Source organism: Theropithecus gelada, chromosome 19, assembly GCF_003255815.1.
Source record: "Theropithecus gelada isolate Dixy chromosome 19, Tgel_1.0, whole genome shotgun sequence".
Classification (NCBI taxonomy): domain Eukaryota; kingdom Metazoa; phylum Chordata; class Mammalia; order Primates; family Cercopithecidae; genus Theropithecus; species Theropithecus gelada.
In genome coordinates this window covers 14,138,566-14,154,711 of record NC_037687.1, presented here as the reverse complement: position 1 = coordinate 14,154,711, position 16,146 = coordinate 14,138,566, and the positions used below count along the sequence as shown (strand labels likewise).

General features: G+C 54.0%; 1 protein-coding gene across 1 annotated transcript in view; it reads left to right on the top strand.

Moving 5' to 3' along the window:
• GIPC1 (GIPC PDZ domain containing family member 1) overlaps window positions 1–15,109 on the top strand; it is a 17,820-nt gene extending 2,711 nt beyond the window's left edge. The window contains exons 2-9 of the mRNA XM_025367319.1: window positions 842–896; window positions 2,833–2,919; window positions 10,024–10,341; window positions 12,173–12,358; window positions 12,466–12,646; window positions 13,351–13,463; window positions 14,097–14,178; window positions 14,303–15,109. Coding sequence (XP_025223104.1) covers window positions 10,054–10,341; window positions 12,173–12,358; window positions 12,466–12,646; window positions 13,351–13,463; window positions 14,097–14,178; window positions 14,303–14,454 — 1,002 coding nt within the window. The 5' untranslated portion in view covers window positions 842–896; window positions 2,833–2,919; window positions 10,024–10,053 and the 3' untranslated portion in view covers window positions 14,455–15,109. The remainder of the gene's footprint in view (window positions 1–841; window positions 897–2,832; window positions 2,920–10,023; window positions 10,342–12,172; window positions 12,359–12,465; window positions 12,647–13,350; window positions 13,464–14,096; window positions 14,179–14,302) is intronic.
• The last annotated feature ends 1,037 nt before the right edge of the window (window positions 15,110–16,146 follow it).

Genomic DNA, 16,146 nt, shown 5'->3' with positions numbered 1-16,146 from the left:
TTTTTTTTTTTTTTTTTTTTTTTTTTTTTTTTGAGACGGAGTCTCACGCTGTCGCCCAGGTTGGAGTGCAGTGGCGCGATCTCGGCTCACTGCAAGCTCCGCCTCCTGGATTCACGCCATTCTCCTGCCTCAGCCTCCTGAGTAGCTGGGACTACAGGCGCCCGCCAACACGCCCGGCTAGTTTTTTGTATTTTTAGTAGAGACGGGGTTTCACTGTGGTCTCGATCTCCTGACCTTGTGATCCGCCCGCCTCGGCCTCCCAAAGTGCTGGGATTACAGGCGTGAGCCACCGCGCCCGGCCAAGGCCAAGGTCTTTAGGCTGGACCAAGCTTGGAATCGTGTGGTTGGCGCAGAAGATGAACCCAGAGCAGCGATTCTGCAGGGGTTTGTGGATCACAGTAAAGAGTTTGCAGTTTTTCTTCCAGAAGGTGGGAAACCATTGTAAAGTTTCAGGCAGGGCAGTGATGCCATCTGGTTTACGTTTTAAAATAGAGACATGAAGTTAAATGACAGCCTGAGGCTGGAAGACAAGAGTTCTGCCAGGGCAGCATGCAATTAGGTTCATGGGCCTGAGCCGTCTGTACCACAGGGGTGGTTCCAGCTTGCTGGGGCAAGCCTGGGAGGCTCCCTGGAGGAGTGGGCCTGGAGTAGGTGTTGGCGGGCAGAGAGGGCTGGGATATTCCTGGGCAGGGCAGGGCAGGGCAGAGGAGGAGACACCCATAATAATGACAACAGCATCCTTAAATGGAGTCTGAGGCAGAGTGTGGATGGAATACACGAGTAATCTCTTTCGATTTCCACAACCACCTTGAGAGTGACAGGAATTCCACCCATTTTTCAGATGAAGAAACCGAGGCCCTGTGACGTGAAGTGACTTGCCCCCGGCCACGCAGCTGGTAAGTGGCAGGGGTGGGATTTGAACCCAGGCCACGAAGCCTCTTATGGCCATGGCAGGCAGATTCATTAATCACTCACTTCCCTCACTGCTGTTAATCCCTCCTTACGGGTGGGAACGTGGAAGCCGGCATGAACCAGGGCAGTGGGTGTGGGCAGAGAAAGAGAGTAAGGAGGCTGCGAATTGGTGGTCAGGATGTAGGGATCTTGGGAAAAGGAGGAAGCTTGAATCTTGGTACAGATGGCAGTAGCAAGGCCGGGCGCTGTGGCTCACACCTGTAATCCCAGCACTTTGGTAGGCCGAGGTGGGCGGATCACGAGGTCAGGAGATCGAGACCATCCTGGCTAACATGGTGAAACCCTGTCTCTACTAAAAATACAAAAAATAGCCGGGCGTGGTGGCGGGTGCCTGTAGTCCCAGCTACTCAGGAGACTGAGGCAGGAGAATGGCGTGAACCCGGGAGGTGGAGCTTGCAGTGAGCCGAGATCGCACCACTGCACTCCAGCCTGGGCAACAGCGAGACTCTGTCTCAAAAAAAAAAAAAAAAAAAAAAGATGGCAGTAGCAGTAATTGTCACCAATATTTATGCAACCCTTATCGTATGCTCGGACTGTTTAAGCACATGCACGATTTCCTTTGAGCTCAGAGAGGTTAAGACCCTTGCCCAAAGTCACACAGCTATTAAGTGATGAAGCCAGGTTCCAGATTCATGTTTTTAGCTTCCTGCCTCCCAGTGCATAGAGCTAGCAGAGTTGGAGGGATGATGAGGGGTCTTTTCTTTTTTCTTTTTCTTTTCTTTTTTTTTTTTTGAAACAGAGTCTTGCTCTGTCACTTAGGCCGGAGTGCAGTGGCACGATCTCGGCTTACTGCAAACTCTGCCTCCCAGGTTCATGCCATTCTCCTGCCTCAGCCTCCCGAGTAGCTGGGACTACAGGCGCCCGCTGCCACCATGCCCGGCTAATTTTTTGTACTTTTTTTTTTTTTCTTTAGTAGAGACAGGGTTTCACTGTGGTCTCGATCTCGTGACCTCATGATCCGCCCGCCTCGGCCTCCCAAAGTGCTGGAATTACAGGCGTGAGCCACTGTGCCCAACCTCTTTTTTCTTTTCTATTTTTTTTTTTTTTTCTTTTGAGACAGGGTCTTGCTGTTGCCCAAGCTGGAGTGCAGTGGTATGATCGTGGCTCACTGCAACCTCCACCTCCCAGGTTCAAGCAATTCACCTGCCTCAGCCTCCAGAGTAGCTGGGATTTCAGGCATGCGCCAGCACACCTGGCTAATTTTTCTGTGTTTTTAGTAGAGATCGGGTTTCACCATGTTGGCCAGGCTGGTCTCAAACTCCTGACCTCAAATGATCCACCCTCCTTGACCTCCCAAAGTGCTGGGATTACAGATGTGAGCCACTGTGCCTGGCCCCAGCTAATTTTTTAAAAATTTTTAGTAGAGATGGGGTCTTGCTATGTTGCCCAGGCTGGTCTCAAACTCCTGAGCTCAATCCATCCTCATGCTTCAGCCTCCCAAAGTGCTGAGATTACAGGTGTGAGCCACTGCCCCTGGCCAGTGAGTGCCTGTTGTGTGCTAGCCTCTGTGATGGGTGCTATGAATAGAGAGATGAGGGAACCAATACAAGACTAGTATCCAGAATATATAAAGAGTTCTCACAAATCAATAAGAAAAAGGAGAGGCCATGCAATTAAAAACAGACCATACATTTAAAAAAAAAGTGGGCAAAGACAGGCAGTTCACAGAAAGACAAATCCAAATAGTTAACAAATATATGGCTGGGCGTGGTGGCTCATGCCCGCCTTGGCCTCCCAGAGTGTTAGGATTACAGGTGTGAGCCACCATGCCTGGCCGACCCTGGTTTTTCTTTCCAGCGAGGTCAGAGCCCGGGGAGGGGTCAGAGCAGAGACAAATGTGACGTGACTTATATTTTACAGGACCATTCTGGCTGCTGTCTGGACAAGAAGTCGTGGGGGTTAGGGTGGAAGCTGGGAAGCCCACAGGAGCCAACCGCCCTAGTTTAGGTGAGTGATCATGGAGATGGACCAGGTGAGATGAGAGGGTGTGTTAGGGGACAGACGAATGAATAGATGCATGAACAAACGGATACATGAGACTGGGTGCAGGCCGGGTGCAGTGGCTCACTCCTGTAATCCCAGCACTTTGGGAGGCCAAGGCGGGCAAATCACCTGAGGTCAGGAGTTCCAGGACAGGCTGGTCAACATGGAGAAACACCATCTCTACTAAAAATACAAAAATGAGCCAGGCGTGGTGGTACACACCTGTAATCCCAGCTACTCAGGAGGCTGAGGCAGGAGAATCGCTTGAACCCAGGAGATGGAGGTTGCAGTGAACCGAGATCACGCCATTGCACTCCAGCCTGGGTGACAGAGCAAGAGTTCATCTCAAAAAAAAGGAAAAAAGAAAAGATTGGGCTGGGCGCGGTGGCGCAAGCCTGTAATCCCAGCACTTTGGGAGGCCGAGATGGGCGGATCACGAGGTCAGGAGATCGAGACCATCCTGGCTAACACGGTGAAACCCCGTCTCTACTAAAAAATACAAAAAACTAGCCGGGCGAGATGGCGGGCGCCTGTAGTCCCAGCTACTTGGGAGGCTGAGGCAGGAGAATGGCATGAACCCGGGAGGCGGAGCTTGCAGTGAGCTGAGATCCGGCCACTGCACTCCAGCCCGGGCAAGAGAGTGACACTCCGTCTCAAAAAAAAAAAAAAAAGAAAAAAGAAAAGATTGGATGCGGCCAAGCTGAATCCAGCATGATGCCCTGGAAGAGACCATTGGACAGGAGGCACCAGGAAGTGCCTTTTACAAAAAGAAATACAGACTGGGCGCAGTGGTTCACACCAGCCTCCTTTCGCTCACACCACGATGGCCAGGCTGGTCTCGAACTCCTGACCTCAGGTGATCCACCCTCCTCAGCCTCCCAAAGTGTTGGGATTATAGGCGTGAACCACCACCACTGTGCCCAGCCTAACTCATGTATTTTCTTTCTTTCTTTCTTTTTTTTTTTTTTTTGAGATGGAGTCTCGCTCTGTCGCCCAGGCTAGAGTGCAGTGGCGCCATCTCGGCTCACTGCAAGCTCCGCCTCCCAGGTTCACGCCATTCTCCTGCCTCAGCCTCCCGAGTAGCCAGGACTACAGGCGTCCGCCACCACGCCCGGCTAATTTTTTTTGTATTTTTAGTACAGACGGGGTTTCACTGTGTTAGCCAGGACGGTCTCGAACTCCTGACCTTGTCATCCTCCCACCTCAGCCTCCCAAAATGCAGGGATTACAGGTATAAGCCATCGCACCTGGCCAACTACTGTGTTTTCTAGATAACTAATCCAGGCTCTTGAGAGCAAGCACTCAGTGCTTCCAGAGCTGCTTGAAGCCATTCAGGAGAGATCTGTCTCCATAACACAGATACCTCCTACTAGGCCCCACCTCCCAACACCACACCACCACTTTGGAGATCAAATTTTTATGAGTTTCAATGGAGTAAACCTTATCCAAACCATCACAGGCTGGGTGTGGTAGCTCATGCCTGTAATCCCTGCACTTTGGAAAGCCAAGGCGGGAGGATTGCTTGAGCCCAGGAGTTCAGGACCAAACTGGGCAATGTAGTGAGACCCGTCTCTACAAGAAATAAAAATTAGCTGGGCATGGCGGTGAACACCTGTACTCTCAGCTATTCAGGAGGTCGAGACAGGAGGATTGCTTGAGCCCGGGAGTTTGAGGCGGTAGTGAGCTGTGATCATATCACTGCACTGCAGCCTGGACGACACAGTGAGACCCCATCTTTAAAAAAAAAAAAATCAAGACAACATAGCAACCCTGTTACCTCCCTGCCCTCATGTTCTCACTATCCCCCTTTCACTCACTGTTCCAACCCCGCAGGCCTCCTCACTGTTCCTCAAATATGCCAATTGCATGCCCTGTTCAGGGCTTTTCTTTTCTTTTTTTTTTTTTTTTTTTGTGTGTGTGTGTGTTTAGACGGAGTCTCACTCTTTCGCCCAGGCTGGAGTGCAATGGCGCGATCTCAGCTCACTGCAACCTCTTCCGGATTCACGTGATTCTCCTGCCTTAGCCTCCTAAGTAGTTGGGATCACAGGCATGGGGCACCATGCCCAGCTAATTTTTGTATTTTTAGGAGAGACAGGGTTTGCATGCACCACCATACCTGGCTAATTTTTGTATTATTAGTAGAGACGGGGTTTCACCATGTTGGTCAGGCTGGCCTCAAACTCCTGACCTCGTGATCTGCCTGCCTTGGCCTCCCAAAGTGCTGCGATTACAGGCATGAGCCACTGTGCCTGGCCAGGGCTTTTCTTTGTTTTTTTGAGATGGAGTCTCAGTTTTTCACCCAGGCTGGAGTGCGGTGGTGTGATCTGGGCTCACTGCAACCTCCGCCTCCTGCATTCAAGTGATTCTCCCGCCTCAGCTTCCCGAGTAGCTGGGATCACAGGTGTGCACCACCACGCCCACCTGTGTATTGTATTTGTAGTAGAGATGGGGTTTTGCCATATCGGCCAGGCTGGTCTCGAACTCCTGACCTCATGTGATCCATCAGCCTTGACCTCCCAAAGTGCTGGGATTACAGGCTTGAGCCCCCATGCCCAGCCCCAGCTCAGGGCCTTTCTACTGGCTGTTCTCTCTACTTGGAACGTTCTTGTCCCAAATCATTGCCTGAATGCTTCCTCCTGTCGTTCAGGTCTCAAGTTCAGCTTCACTTGCTCAGAGACACCCTCACTGATCTTATCCGTAGAACTTGTCTTGCTTTGTCTCTATATCACTATTAAAAATTATATGAGGCTGGGCACAGTGGGCTCATGCCTATAATCCCAGCTCTTTGGGAGGCCAAGGCAGGAGGATTACTTGAGCCCAGGAATTTGAGACCAGCTGGGATAACATAGCAAGACCTGTCTCTAAAAAATAAAAGTAAAAAAATTAGCAGGGCATGGTGGCAAGCACCTGTGGTCCTAGCTACTCAGGAGGCTGAGATGAGGGGATCACTTGAGCCCAGGAGGGCAAGGGTGCAGTGAGCTCTGATTGCACCACTGCACTTCAGCCTGGGCAACACAGGAAGACTCTGTCAAAAAAAAAAAAAAGGAAAATAAAGGGAAAAAATTATATTAGACATTTACTCATTTCCCTTCTCACTGTGCATTTCCTCTTCCGGACTGTCCACTTCTGGAGGTCATAGGCAGAGCCCCAGCTAGCCTATATAGCATCTGTGAGTGAATTAGACATCTCTTTGGCCGGGCGCAGTGGCTCACGCCTGTAATCCCAGCAATTTGGGAGGCCAAGGCGGGCAGATCACGAGGTCAAGAGTTCGAGACCAGCCTGGCCAACATAGTGAAACTCCATCTCTACTAAAAACACAAAAAAATTAGCCGGGCATGGTGGCGTGTACCTGTAGTCCCAGCTACCCGGGACGCTGAGGCAGGAGAATTGCTGGAACCTGGGAGGTGAAGGGTGCAGTGAGCAAAGAGTGCACCACTGCACTCCAGTCTGGGCGACAGAACCAGACTCTGTCTCAAAAAAAAAAAAAAAAAAAGAAAAAAGGAAAGAAAGACATTTCTTCCTCCTGGCAGACACCACACCAAGAAATGTAGCTTGGCAGGCAGTGTGTAGGCCAAATTTCAGTCCTACTTGTCACCTTGGTCTAGTAATTTTGCACAGTGCACAACTTGTGTAACTGAACATGGTGGCCCTAGTCAAGGATCTTGCTTTTTTTATTGAAGACAATATCTAAAATGGTGCGTAAAATATAGTAAGTACTTAAAAAAAAAATGTTTGAAGGGAGTGGAGAATGGAGAAAGAGAGAAATAAAGAAACAGGCTGGGCGCAGTGGCTCACGCCTGTAATCCCAGCACTTCAAGAGGCCAAGACGGGTGGATCACTTGAGGTCAGAAGTTCAAGACCAGCCTAGACAACACGACAAAACCCCGTCTCTACTAAAAACACAAAAATTAGCCAAATATGGTGGTGCACTCCTGTAGTCACAGCTACTTGGGAGGCTGAGGCAGGTGAATTGCGTGAACCCAGGAGGCAGAGGTTGCAGTGAGCTGAGATTGCACCACTGCACTCCTGCTAGGGTGACAGAGCAAGACTCTGTCTCCAAAAAAAAAAAAAAAAGAAAGAAACAAAAAAAAAATGTATGTCCATCAAGACAAGTTTTGCTGTAGAAAACAACCCCAAAATGCTTAGTGACTAAATTCAGCAAAGATTTGCTTTTTCTTCCTGCTACACTTCCATTGTGGCTCAGCAGGGGGCGCCATTCACTGTAGTCATTCAGGGCCTGGCTTCAGAGTCGCCACCATATCAAATGTGGCTCATCACCGTGCCTGGGAGAGAGAGATCTCTGGAGGCTCCAGCACTTAAATGCCTCAGCCCAGAAATGTCATGTGCCACTTCCTCTCACAACCCATTTGCCAGAAATAATCATTTAGCTGCCCAGTCACAAGGAGGTCAGGAAGTGCCATCTACCTGTTTGGTCCATAGGGGGAGAGTCCGAAATTTTTTGCACACAGTGTTAGTGACTGTGGCTGATAGGAAAACAGAAACTTAGTTGCTTTGAGGCTCCATTTTCCTTTTTTTTTTTTTTTTTTTTGTTTGAGACGGAGTCTTGCTCTGTCGCCCAGGCTGGAGTGTGGTGGCTGGATCTCAGCTCACTGCAAGCTCCGCCTCCCGGGTTCACGCCATTCTCCTGCCTCAGCCTCCCGAGTAGCTGGGACTACAGGCGCCCGCCACCTCGCCCGGCTAGTTTTTTGTATTTTTTAGTAGAGACGGGGTTTCACCATGTTAGCTAGGATGGTCTTGATCTTGTGACCTCGTGATCCGCCCGTCTCGGCCTCCCAAAGTGCTGGGATTACAGGCTTGAGCTACCGCGCCCGGCCAAGGCTCCATTTTTCTCATCTGTTCAGTGAGCATAATTACTGCATAATGTGATCCCTATGTTACAGTGTGGTGTGAGGGTTAAGGAAGGTCACAGGCTGGGCACGGTGGCCCATACCTGTCATGCCAGAGCTTTGGGAGGCCAAAAGCTCCTTGAAGCCAGGAGTTCCAGACCAGTCGGGGCAACATAGAAAGATCTCCGCCTTGCCGGGCGCGGTGGCTCATGCCCGTAATCCCAGCACTTTGGGAGGCTGAGGCGGGCGGATCACAACGTCAGGAGGCCAAGACCATCCTTGCTAACATGGTGAAACCCGTGTCTACTAAAAATACAAAAAATTAGCCAGGCGTGGTGGCAGGTGCCTGTCGTCCCAGCTACTCTGGAGGCTGAGACGGGAGAATGGCGTGAACCCTGGAGGTGGAGCTTGCAATAAGCTGAGATCGCGCCACTGCGCTCCAGCCTGGGTGACAGAGTGAGACTCTGTCTCAAAGAAAAAAAACAACACTCTGTACTATATATATATATGTTTTTTTTTTTTTTGAGACAGAGTCTATCTCTGTCACCCAGACTGGAGCGAGTGCGTTGGCACAATCTCTGCTCACTGCCAACCTTCATCTCCTGGGTTCAAGTGATTCTTCTGCCTCAGCCTCCCCAGTAACTGGGACTACAGGCATGTGCCACCACACCCAGCTAAGTTTTGTACTTTTAGTAGAGATGTGGTTTCACCATGTTGGCCATGCTGGTCTCGAACTCCTGAGCTCGTGATCCACCCACCTCGGCCTCCCAAAGTGCTGGGATTAGAACACCTGGTCTGCAAAAAGTTTTAAAACATTAGCTGAGCGTTAGCCAGGTGCAGTGACTCATGCTTGTAATCCCAGCACTTTGGGAGGCTAAGGTGGGTGGATCACTTGAGGTCTGGAATTCAAGACCAGCCTGGCCAACTTGATGAAACCCCATTTTTACCAAAAGTGTAGAAATTAGCCTGGTGTGGTGGCGCACACCTGTAATCCCAGCTACTTGGGAGGCTGAGACAAGAGAATTGCTTGAACCCGGGAGGCAGAGGTTGCAGTAAGCTGAGATTGCGCCACTGCACTCCAGCCTGGGCAACAGAGCAAGACTGAGTCTCAAAAAAAAAAAAAAAAAAAAAAAAAAAGGTCAGGATCTCCTCAAGAATCGCTTGAACCCGGGAGGCGGAGGTTGCAGCGAGCCAAGATCATGCCACTGCACTCCAGCCTAGGGGACAAAGTGAGACTCCATCTCAAAAAAATAAAATAAAATAAAGGTTAGCTGAGCTTCATGGCATGTGCCTATGGTCCCAGCTATTTGAGAGACAGGCGTGAGAATCCCTTGAGCCTGGGAGATCAAGGCTGCAGTGAGCTTTAATTACACCACTACACTCCAGTCTAGGTGACAGAGCAAGACCCTGTCACAACAACAAACGAAACAAACAAACAAGGTTACAAAGCAATAATCCTAGCTGCTGCTGTTATTATTTTTGAGACAGAGTCTTGCTCTTTAGCCCAGGCTGGAGTGCAGTGGTGTGATCTTGGCTCACTGCAACCTCCGCCTCCTGGGTTCAAGCAGTTCTCACGCCTCAGCCTCTTGAATCGCTGAGATTACAGGCGTGCTTGGCTACTTTTTGTGTATTTTTGGTGGAGATGGGATTTCGACATGTTGGTCGGGAATCTTGAACTCCTGACCTCAAGTGATCCTCCCGTCTCAGCCTCCCACAGTGCTGGGATTACAGGTGTGAGTATTTTATTTTATTTATTTATTTGTTTATTTTTTGACAAAGCCTTAGTCTGTCACCCAGGCTAGAGTGCAGTGGCGCGATCTCGGCTCGCTGCCACCTCCACCTCCCAGGTTCAAGCTGTTCTTGTGCCTGAGCCTCCCGAGTAGCTGGGATCACAGGTACGCACCACCACACCCGGCTAATTTTTATATTTTTAGTAGATGTGGGGTTTCACCATGTTGGCCAGGCTGGTTTCAAACTCCTGACCTCAAGTACTCCGCCCACCTCAGCCTTCCATAGTGGTGGGATTACAGGCGTGAGCCACTGCACCCAGCTCTGTTACTACTTTTATATAAAAGTGTCCCATCACTATACAAGAGATGAGGATTTCAACCGAGGCCAGTTTGTTCTCTGAGTACTTCCTTGGGCCTGTCTGGTTTGAGTAGTGTGGGAGGGGCACCCAAGGCCCTTGCCCAGGCCCTGAGCCCCACTTCCTCTCCTACAGATCCTCTGGTGACCCCACTTCTCGCTGCTCATGCCGCTGGGACTGGGGCGGCGGAAAAAGGCGCCCCCTCTAGTGGAAAATGAGGAGGCTGAGCCAGGCCGTGGCGGGCTGGGCGTGGGGGAGCCAGGGCCCCTGGGCGGAGGTGGGGCAGGGGGGCCCCAAATGGGCTTACCACCCCCTCCCCCAGCCCTGCGGCCCCGCCTCGTGTTCCACACCCAGCTGGCCCATGGCAGTCCCACTGGCCGCATCGAGGGCTTCACCAACGTCAAGGAGCTGTATGGCAAGATCGCCGAGGCCTTCCGCCTGCCAACTGCCGAGGTACCCACTGGGGAATCGGGCACCAGGGTCCCTGATGGTGGGCCAGAGGCCTGAGCCTGCATCCCGTTTGTGAGCTGGGGTTCAGATGCCGAAGCTGCAGATGCTAAGCCTATGCCCCACTCAGTGGCGGGGGCCAATGGCCTGGGCTGGATCTGAGTTCCCATCAGGTACTGGGAGGCCTGTGCCCCTGTGAATTGTGGGGAACTGGAGGCCAGGGCTGGATGCTGAGTTCCCCTCAGGCACTGCGAGGCTTGTGCCCCAGTGGATTGTGGGAGCTGATGACCAGGGCTGCATGCTGACATCCCATCAGGCACTGGGAGGGCTGTACCCCCAGTAGATTATGCAAGACTGATGGCCAGGGCTGGATGCTGAGTTCCCAGCAGGCACTGGGATACCTGAGCTTCAATGGACTATGGGAGGCCAGGGCTGGATGTATTGATTGGATGGATGGATTGAGAGGCCTGCATCCCAGTCTATTGTGCAAGACTGACAGCCAGGGCTGGACGCTGAGTTCCCATCAGGCATTAGGAGGCCTGTGCCCCAGTGAAGTATGGAGAACTGGAGGCCAAACCTGGATGCTGAGTTCCCATCAGGCACTGGGAGGCCAGTGCCCCAGGAGATAGTGGAGGCTGGAGGCCAGATACAAGATGCACTTCTCCGTGATTCCTTGGAGAATCCCAACACTGTGGGAGGCTGGCTTGCCTGGCACCAAGCACTGTGGGGATGGATGGGAGGGGGGCAAGGACGGCAATAGTGGGTGTGAACAAGTAAATGCAGGGGTCTTCATAAGTGGGGTGAGTTTCTGTGTCCTCCACAAGCATTTCCTGAGCACTCACTGTGTGCCAGGCTCCATTCCCTGAAAGCAGCAATGAATTTTTTTTTTTTTTTTTTTTTTGAGATGGAGTCTTGCTCTGTCACCAGGCTGGAGTGCAGTCGTGTAATCTTGGCTCACTGCAACCTCCACCTCCTGGATTCAAACCATTCTCCTGCCTCAGCCTCCCAAGTAGTTGGGATTGCAGGTGCCTGTCACCACGCCCAGCTAATTTTTGTATTTTTAGTAGAGACAGGATTTCACCATGTTGGTCAGGCTGGTCTTGATCTCCTGACCTCGTGATCTACCTGCCTTGGCCTCCCAAAGTGTTGGGATTACAGGTGTGAGCCACCGCGCCCGGCACAGCAATGAATTTTTGCTAGGACAGAAATCCTAGCTGGGTACAGTGGTGCACACCTATAGTCCCAGCTACTTGGGAGGTTGAGGTAGGGGGGATCACTGGAACTCAGGAGTTCCAGGCCAGCCTGGACAACATAATGAGGCTCTCATCTCTAAAAAAAATTATTTTAACTATGTGGGTGTGGTGGCGTGTGCCTGTGGTCCCAGCTACTCGGGAGACTGAGATAGGAGGATCACTTGAGCCCAGGAATTGGCGACCAGCCTGTGCAACATAGTGAGACCCCATATCTCCACAAAAAATACAAAAATTAGCCAGGCATGGCTAGTTGTAGTTCCAGCTACTTGGGAGGCTGAGGTGGGAAGATTGCCGGAATCTGGGAGATTGAGGCTGCAGTGACTATGATTGCACCACTGCGCTCCAGCCTGGGTGACAGAGCAAGACCCTGTCTCAAAATAAAAAAAATAAAGGAAAATTAAATCCTAGTCTTAGCAGAGCTGACACGCTAATGTGGGCCCTGCCCTGGCCCTGGCTTAGTGGGTGATCGGGCACTGGGATGGAATCCCCCTAGTTCTCTCCCAACTCTCTCCCTTCGCCCTCCAGTGGTGATTAGCAAAGGGGGAGGGAGGGGGGAGAGGGTTCAGCGTCTCCCACCCCTGCAGGTGATGTTCTGCACCCTGAACACCCACAAAGTGGACATGGACAAGCTCCTGGGGGGCCAGATCGGGCTGGAGGACTTCATCTTCGCCCACGTGAAGGGGCAGCGCAAGGAGGTGGAGGTGTTCAAGTCGGAGGATGCACTCGGGCTTACCATCACGGACAACGGGGCTGGCTACGCCTTCATCAAGGTGCCTGGGGAGACGGGGCACCTCGGAGGCCTGGGAGTGAGGGTGGGCCACGGGACCCTGGAAACCAAGGCAAAGCCCCAAGGGCTAATGACTCCCCATCCCCGCAGCGCATCAAGGAGGGCAGCGTGATCGACCACATCCACCTCATCAGCGTGGGCGACATGATCGAGGCCATTAACGGGCAGAGCCTGCTGGGCTGCCGGCACTACGAGGTGGCCCGGCTCCTCAAGGAGCTGCCCCGAGGCCGTACCTTCACGCTGAAGCTGACGGAGCCTCGCAAGGCCTTCGGTGAGGAGCCGCCCCCTGCACCTCCCCAATGGCGCTGCTCGCACGGGCGCAGGCGGTGGTGCCGGGAGCGGCCAGCAGGTGGCGCCCGAGCCTGGCCAGCCGAAAGGGAAGTGGGTGCAGCTCCTCCCGGTCCCGAGACGAGGTGCTGGTGCTTGGCCCAGCCGGAGAGAAGGGCGGGGGCAAGGAGGAAGGTGTCCTCACCCCTGGCCAGCCCCCACCCCCAACAGGCCAGACTTAGCCGCTCAGTACCAGCCCCCCCACTTTTCCATCTGGCTTCACTAACTCTAAGGAATGGGCCCCAGGCCCCTGAGATGGGGGTGGGGGACTGAATCACTTCCCCGGGCAGGTAGGGCTGGTCTGTGGCCCAGGAGCCATACCCCCTTGGCCAAGAGGAGACGGACTCAGGCAGCTGGAGACTCAGGCTGGGGTACACCCGCTTCCTGTCCCAGCCCCTGGGAGCAGAAGTGGCCCCTCCAGTCTCCCCTCTAGCATTTCCTATTCCTGGCCCCCAGCTGTCCCCCCTGCTCTGCCCCATATCCATGCCAGGCCTGAGTCAGGATTCCTGCCCTGGCCCCAGCCCCCAGGAACTTGCAGAAGCTTGGAGAAGTTTGGGGTGGTGTCGAAAGCCAGGAGGGCCAAGTTCCTGCCCAGAGCGTGCTAAAACCGAGCTTCCCCCACACGCACCCCTCTCCTACCTCCCACAGACATGATCAGCCAACGCTCAGCGGGCGGCCGCCCTGGCTCCGGCCCACAACTGGGCACTGGCCGAGGGACCCTGCGGCTCCGATCCCGGGGCCCTGCCACGGTGGAGGATCTGGTGAGTACTCCAGCTGGACCCTATCTCCAGCATTCCTTCTCTTTCTTTTTTTTTGAGACAAAGTCTCACTGTTGTCACCCAGGCTGGAGTGTAGTAGCGCGATCTTGGCTCACTGCAACCTCAGCCTCACAGGTTCAAGCAATTCTCCTGCCTCAGCCTCCCAAGTAGCTGGGACTACAAGCGCCCACCACCATGCCCGGCTGATTTTTGTATTTTTAGTAGAGACGGGGTTTCGCCATGTTGGCCAGGCTGGTCTCGAACTCCTGGCCTCAGGTGATCCAGCTTCCTTGGCCTCCCAAAGTGCTGGGATTATAGGCGTGAGCCACCACCCCCAGCCCTCCCTTCCTTTTCATAGTAGGCAGCATTATCTGTTAGCTGAGGGGACTCTGGGCAGACAGCCTGGATTCTAGTCCACTTCTGCCACTTCCCAGCTCCCAGGGACCTTCCTTGAGCACGCGGGCCTCAGTTTGCCCATCAGTAAAATGGGGATGAGATGAACACCGATACCTTCTTCTCAGGGTTGTCCTGAGGCCTAAATAGGAATATATGTAAAGTGGTGACAAGGGCGGTCAGTGCAATTACAATGTATATTCACATTGTTATGATGTCGCTGTCACCCCTCCTGGCCCCCAGCCCTCCGCCTTTGAAGAGAAGGCCATTGAGAAGGTGGATGACCTGCTGGAGAGTTACATGGGTATCAGGGACACGGAGTTGGGTAAGTGAGGGCTGCCTGCGGGGGCGTGGGGGGCGGCATCTAGGTCTGGTGCTGGCTGAATCCACCCTGAGTCCCTTGGTCCCTGGTGTCATTTGTGCCTCCATTCTGCCCCCTCCGCCAATAGCGGCCACCATGGTGGAGCTGGGAAAGGACAAAAGGAACCCGGATGAGCTGGCCGAGGCCCTGGACGAACGGCTGGGTGACTTTGCCTTCCCTGACGAATTCGTCTTTGACGTCTGGGGTGCCATCGGGGACGCCAAGGTCGGCCGCTACTAGGACTCCCCCCGGACCCTGCGATGATGACCCGGGCCCAACCTGGTGGGGGCCCCCAGCAGGGACACTGACATCAGGACTCAAGCCTCCAGCCTGAGCCTAGCTCAGCAGCCCAAGGAGGATGGGGAGGGGAGGTGGGGCCGGGCCCCCTGCCCCGCTCCAATCGGTACCATCCCCTCCCCGGTTCCCAATCTGTCCGGGGTCCCCGGCCCCCCTGTGCCCTGTTCCCCACCTACCTCAGCCGGGTCAGGCACGGGGAGGGGAGGGATCGGCCAAATTGGGCGGCCACCCCCGCCTCCACCACTTTCCACCATCAGCTGCCAAACTGGTCCCTCCGTCTCCCTGGGGCCTTGGGTTCTGCCTGGGGGTCATGACCTTCCTAGTTTCCTGACGCAGGGAATATAGGGGAGAGGGTTGTCCCTCCCCCCAGCAAATGCAATAATGCCCTCGCCCCTCCTGAGAGGAGCCCCCTCCCCGTGGAGCCTGTTACCTCCGCATTTGACATGAGTCTGCTGTGAACCCCCCAACCTCCTCCCCAACTCCCATCTCCCCCTCCAGGCCTATCCCTGGCCCAGAGCAGGAGGGAGGGAGGGACGACGGCGGTGGGCTTTTGTATCTGAATTTGCTGTCTTGAACATAAAGAATCTATCTGCTGTTGGACCTGCGTGGCTTCGGGGTGGGAGAGGGGGAGGGTCGGGGCTGAGAAAGAATTCAGCAGCTGAAATCCATCTTCCGCAGGCTCCAAATTGAATTAGGAGCTGGCACCAGGCCGCCTGCCCCCTCCCACTGTTCCTTCTGGCTGCAGGCCACCAGGCTTCCAGGCAGGGCCAGAGCTTCCTGGACTACTGAGAGTTCAAATCCTGCCCCCTCTCCCACAAGGCCTCCCGCCCCCTGGAGCTTCACAAGGCTGCCGTCTGCAGCCGGTGACAACCCCTGGACTGGGGGGAGTACCAGGGCATTGAAACTTGGCTTGGAAATAGATGGAACCTCAGGCCTGCCAGAGCCCCACCCCTACACCAGGAAGTTGGGGGCAGACACGATGCAGCCCCCACCCCACGCGGCCCAATGCTGGACATGCAGGCGTCCATGGGGCACCCTGCTTACTAAACCCGGCCTACTTGTTTTGACAACCCACTCATCTTCGAGGATTGAGGGTGATCAGGGAAAGGCGGGGTGGGACCCTGGCCAGACCTGGAGACAAGGGAAGGGATTGAAGCAAGGGGTGCTGGGCCACAGGGCCCCACAGGAATGTTTGGGGGTGAGCCGAGAGGCTGTGGGGAAGTCTGAGGCCAGCTTGCAATCCTCATTCCAATAGGCGGGCTGGCACTGGGCCACCAGGAAGAGGGGAAGGGGGGAAAAAGGGAGGACCCTCGGGGCTGGGTGTTGGTGTGCAGACCGGGGTGGAGTAGGGGAGCCACTGTCCTGGTGACTCGGGGCAGACCTGAGCACCTGTGGGCTCCTTGGGTGTCTGCGCTGGGAGCCGGCTGTGGTGGTGAAGGGGTGTGGCTGTGTGCGTCTCGGGGGTGCGTCTTATCAGAGTGTTGATGGCTCGTGACGTGGTGAGGGAGGGCTGTGTTGTGGGTGAGGGATGTGATCACTGGCTCTGTGTTCCAGGACAAGCGCAGGTGTAACTGGCAGTGTCTGGTGGTGGGGAGTGCAATGGAGTGACTGTGTCAGGGTGTCCTGGGATGTGGG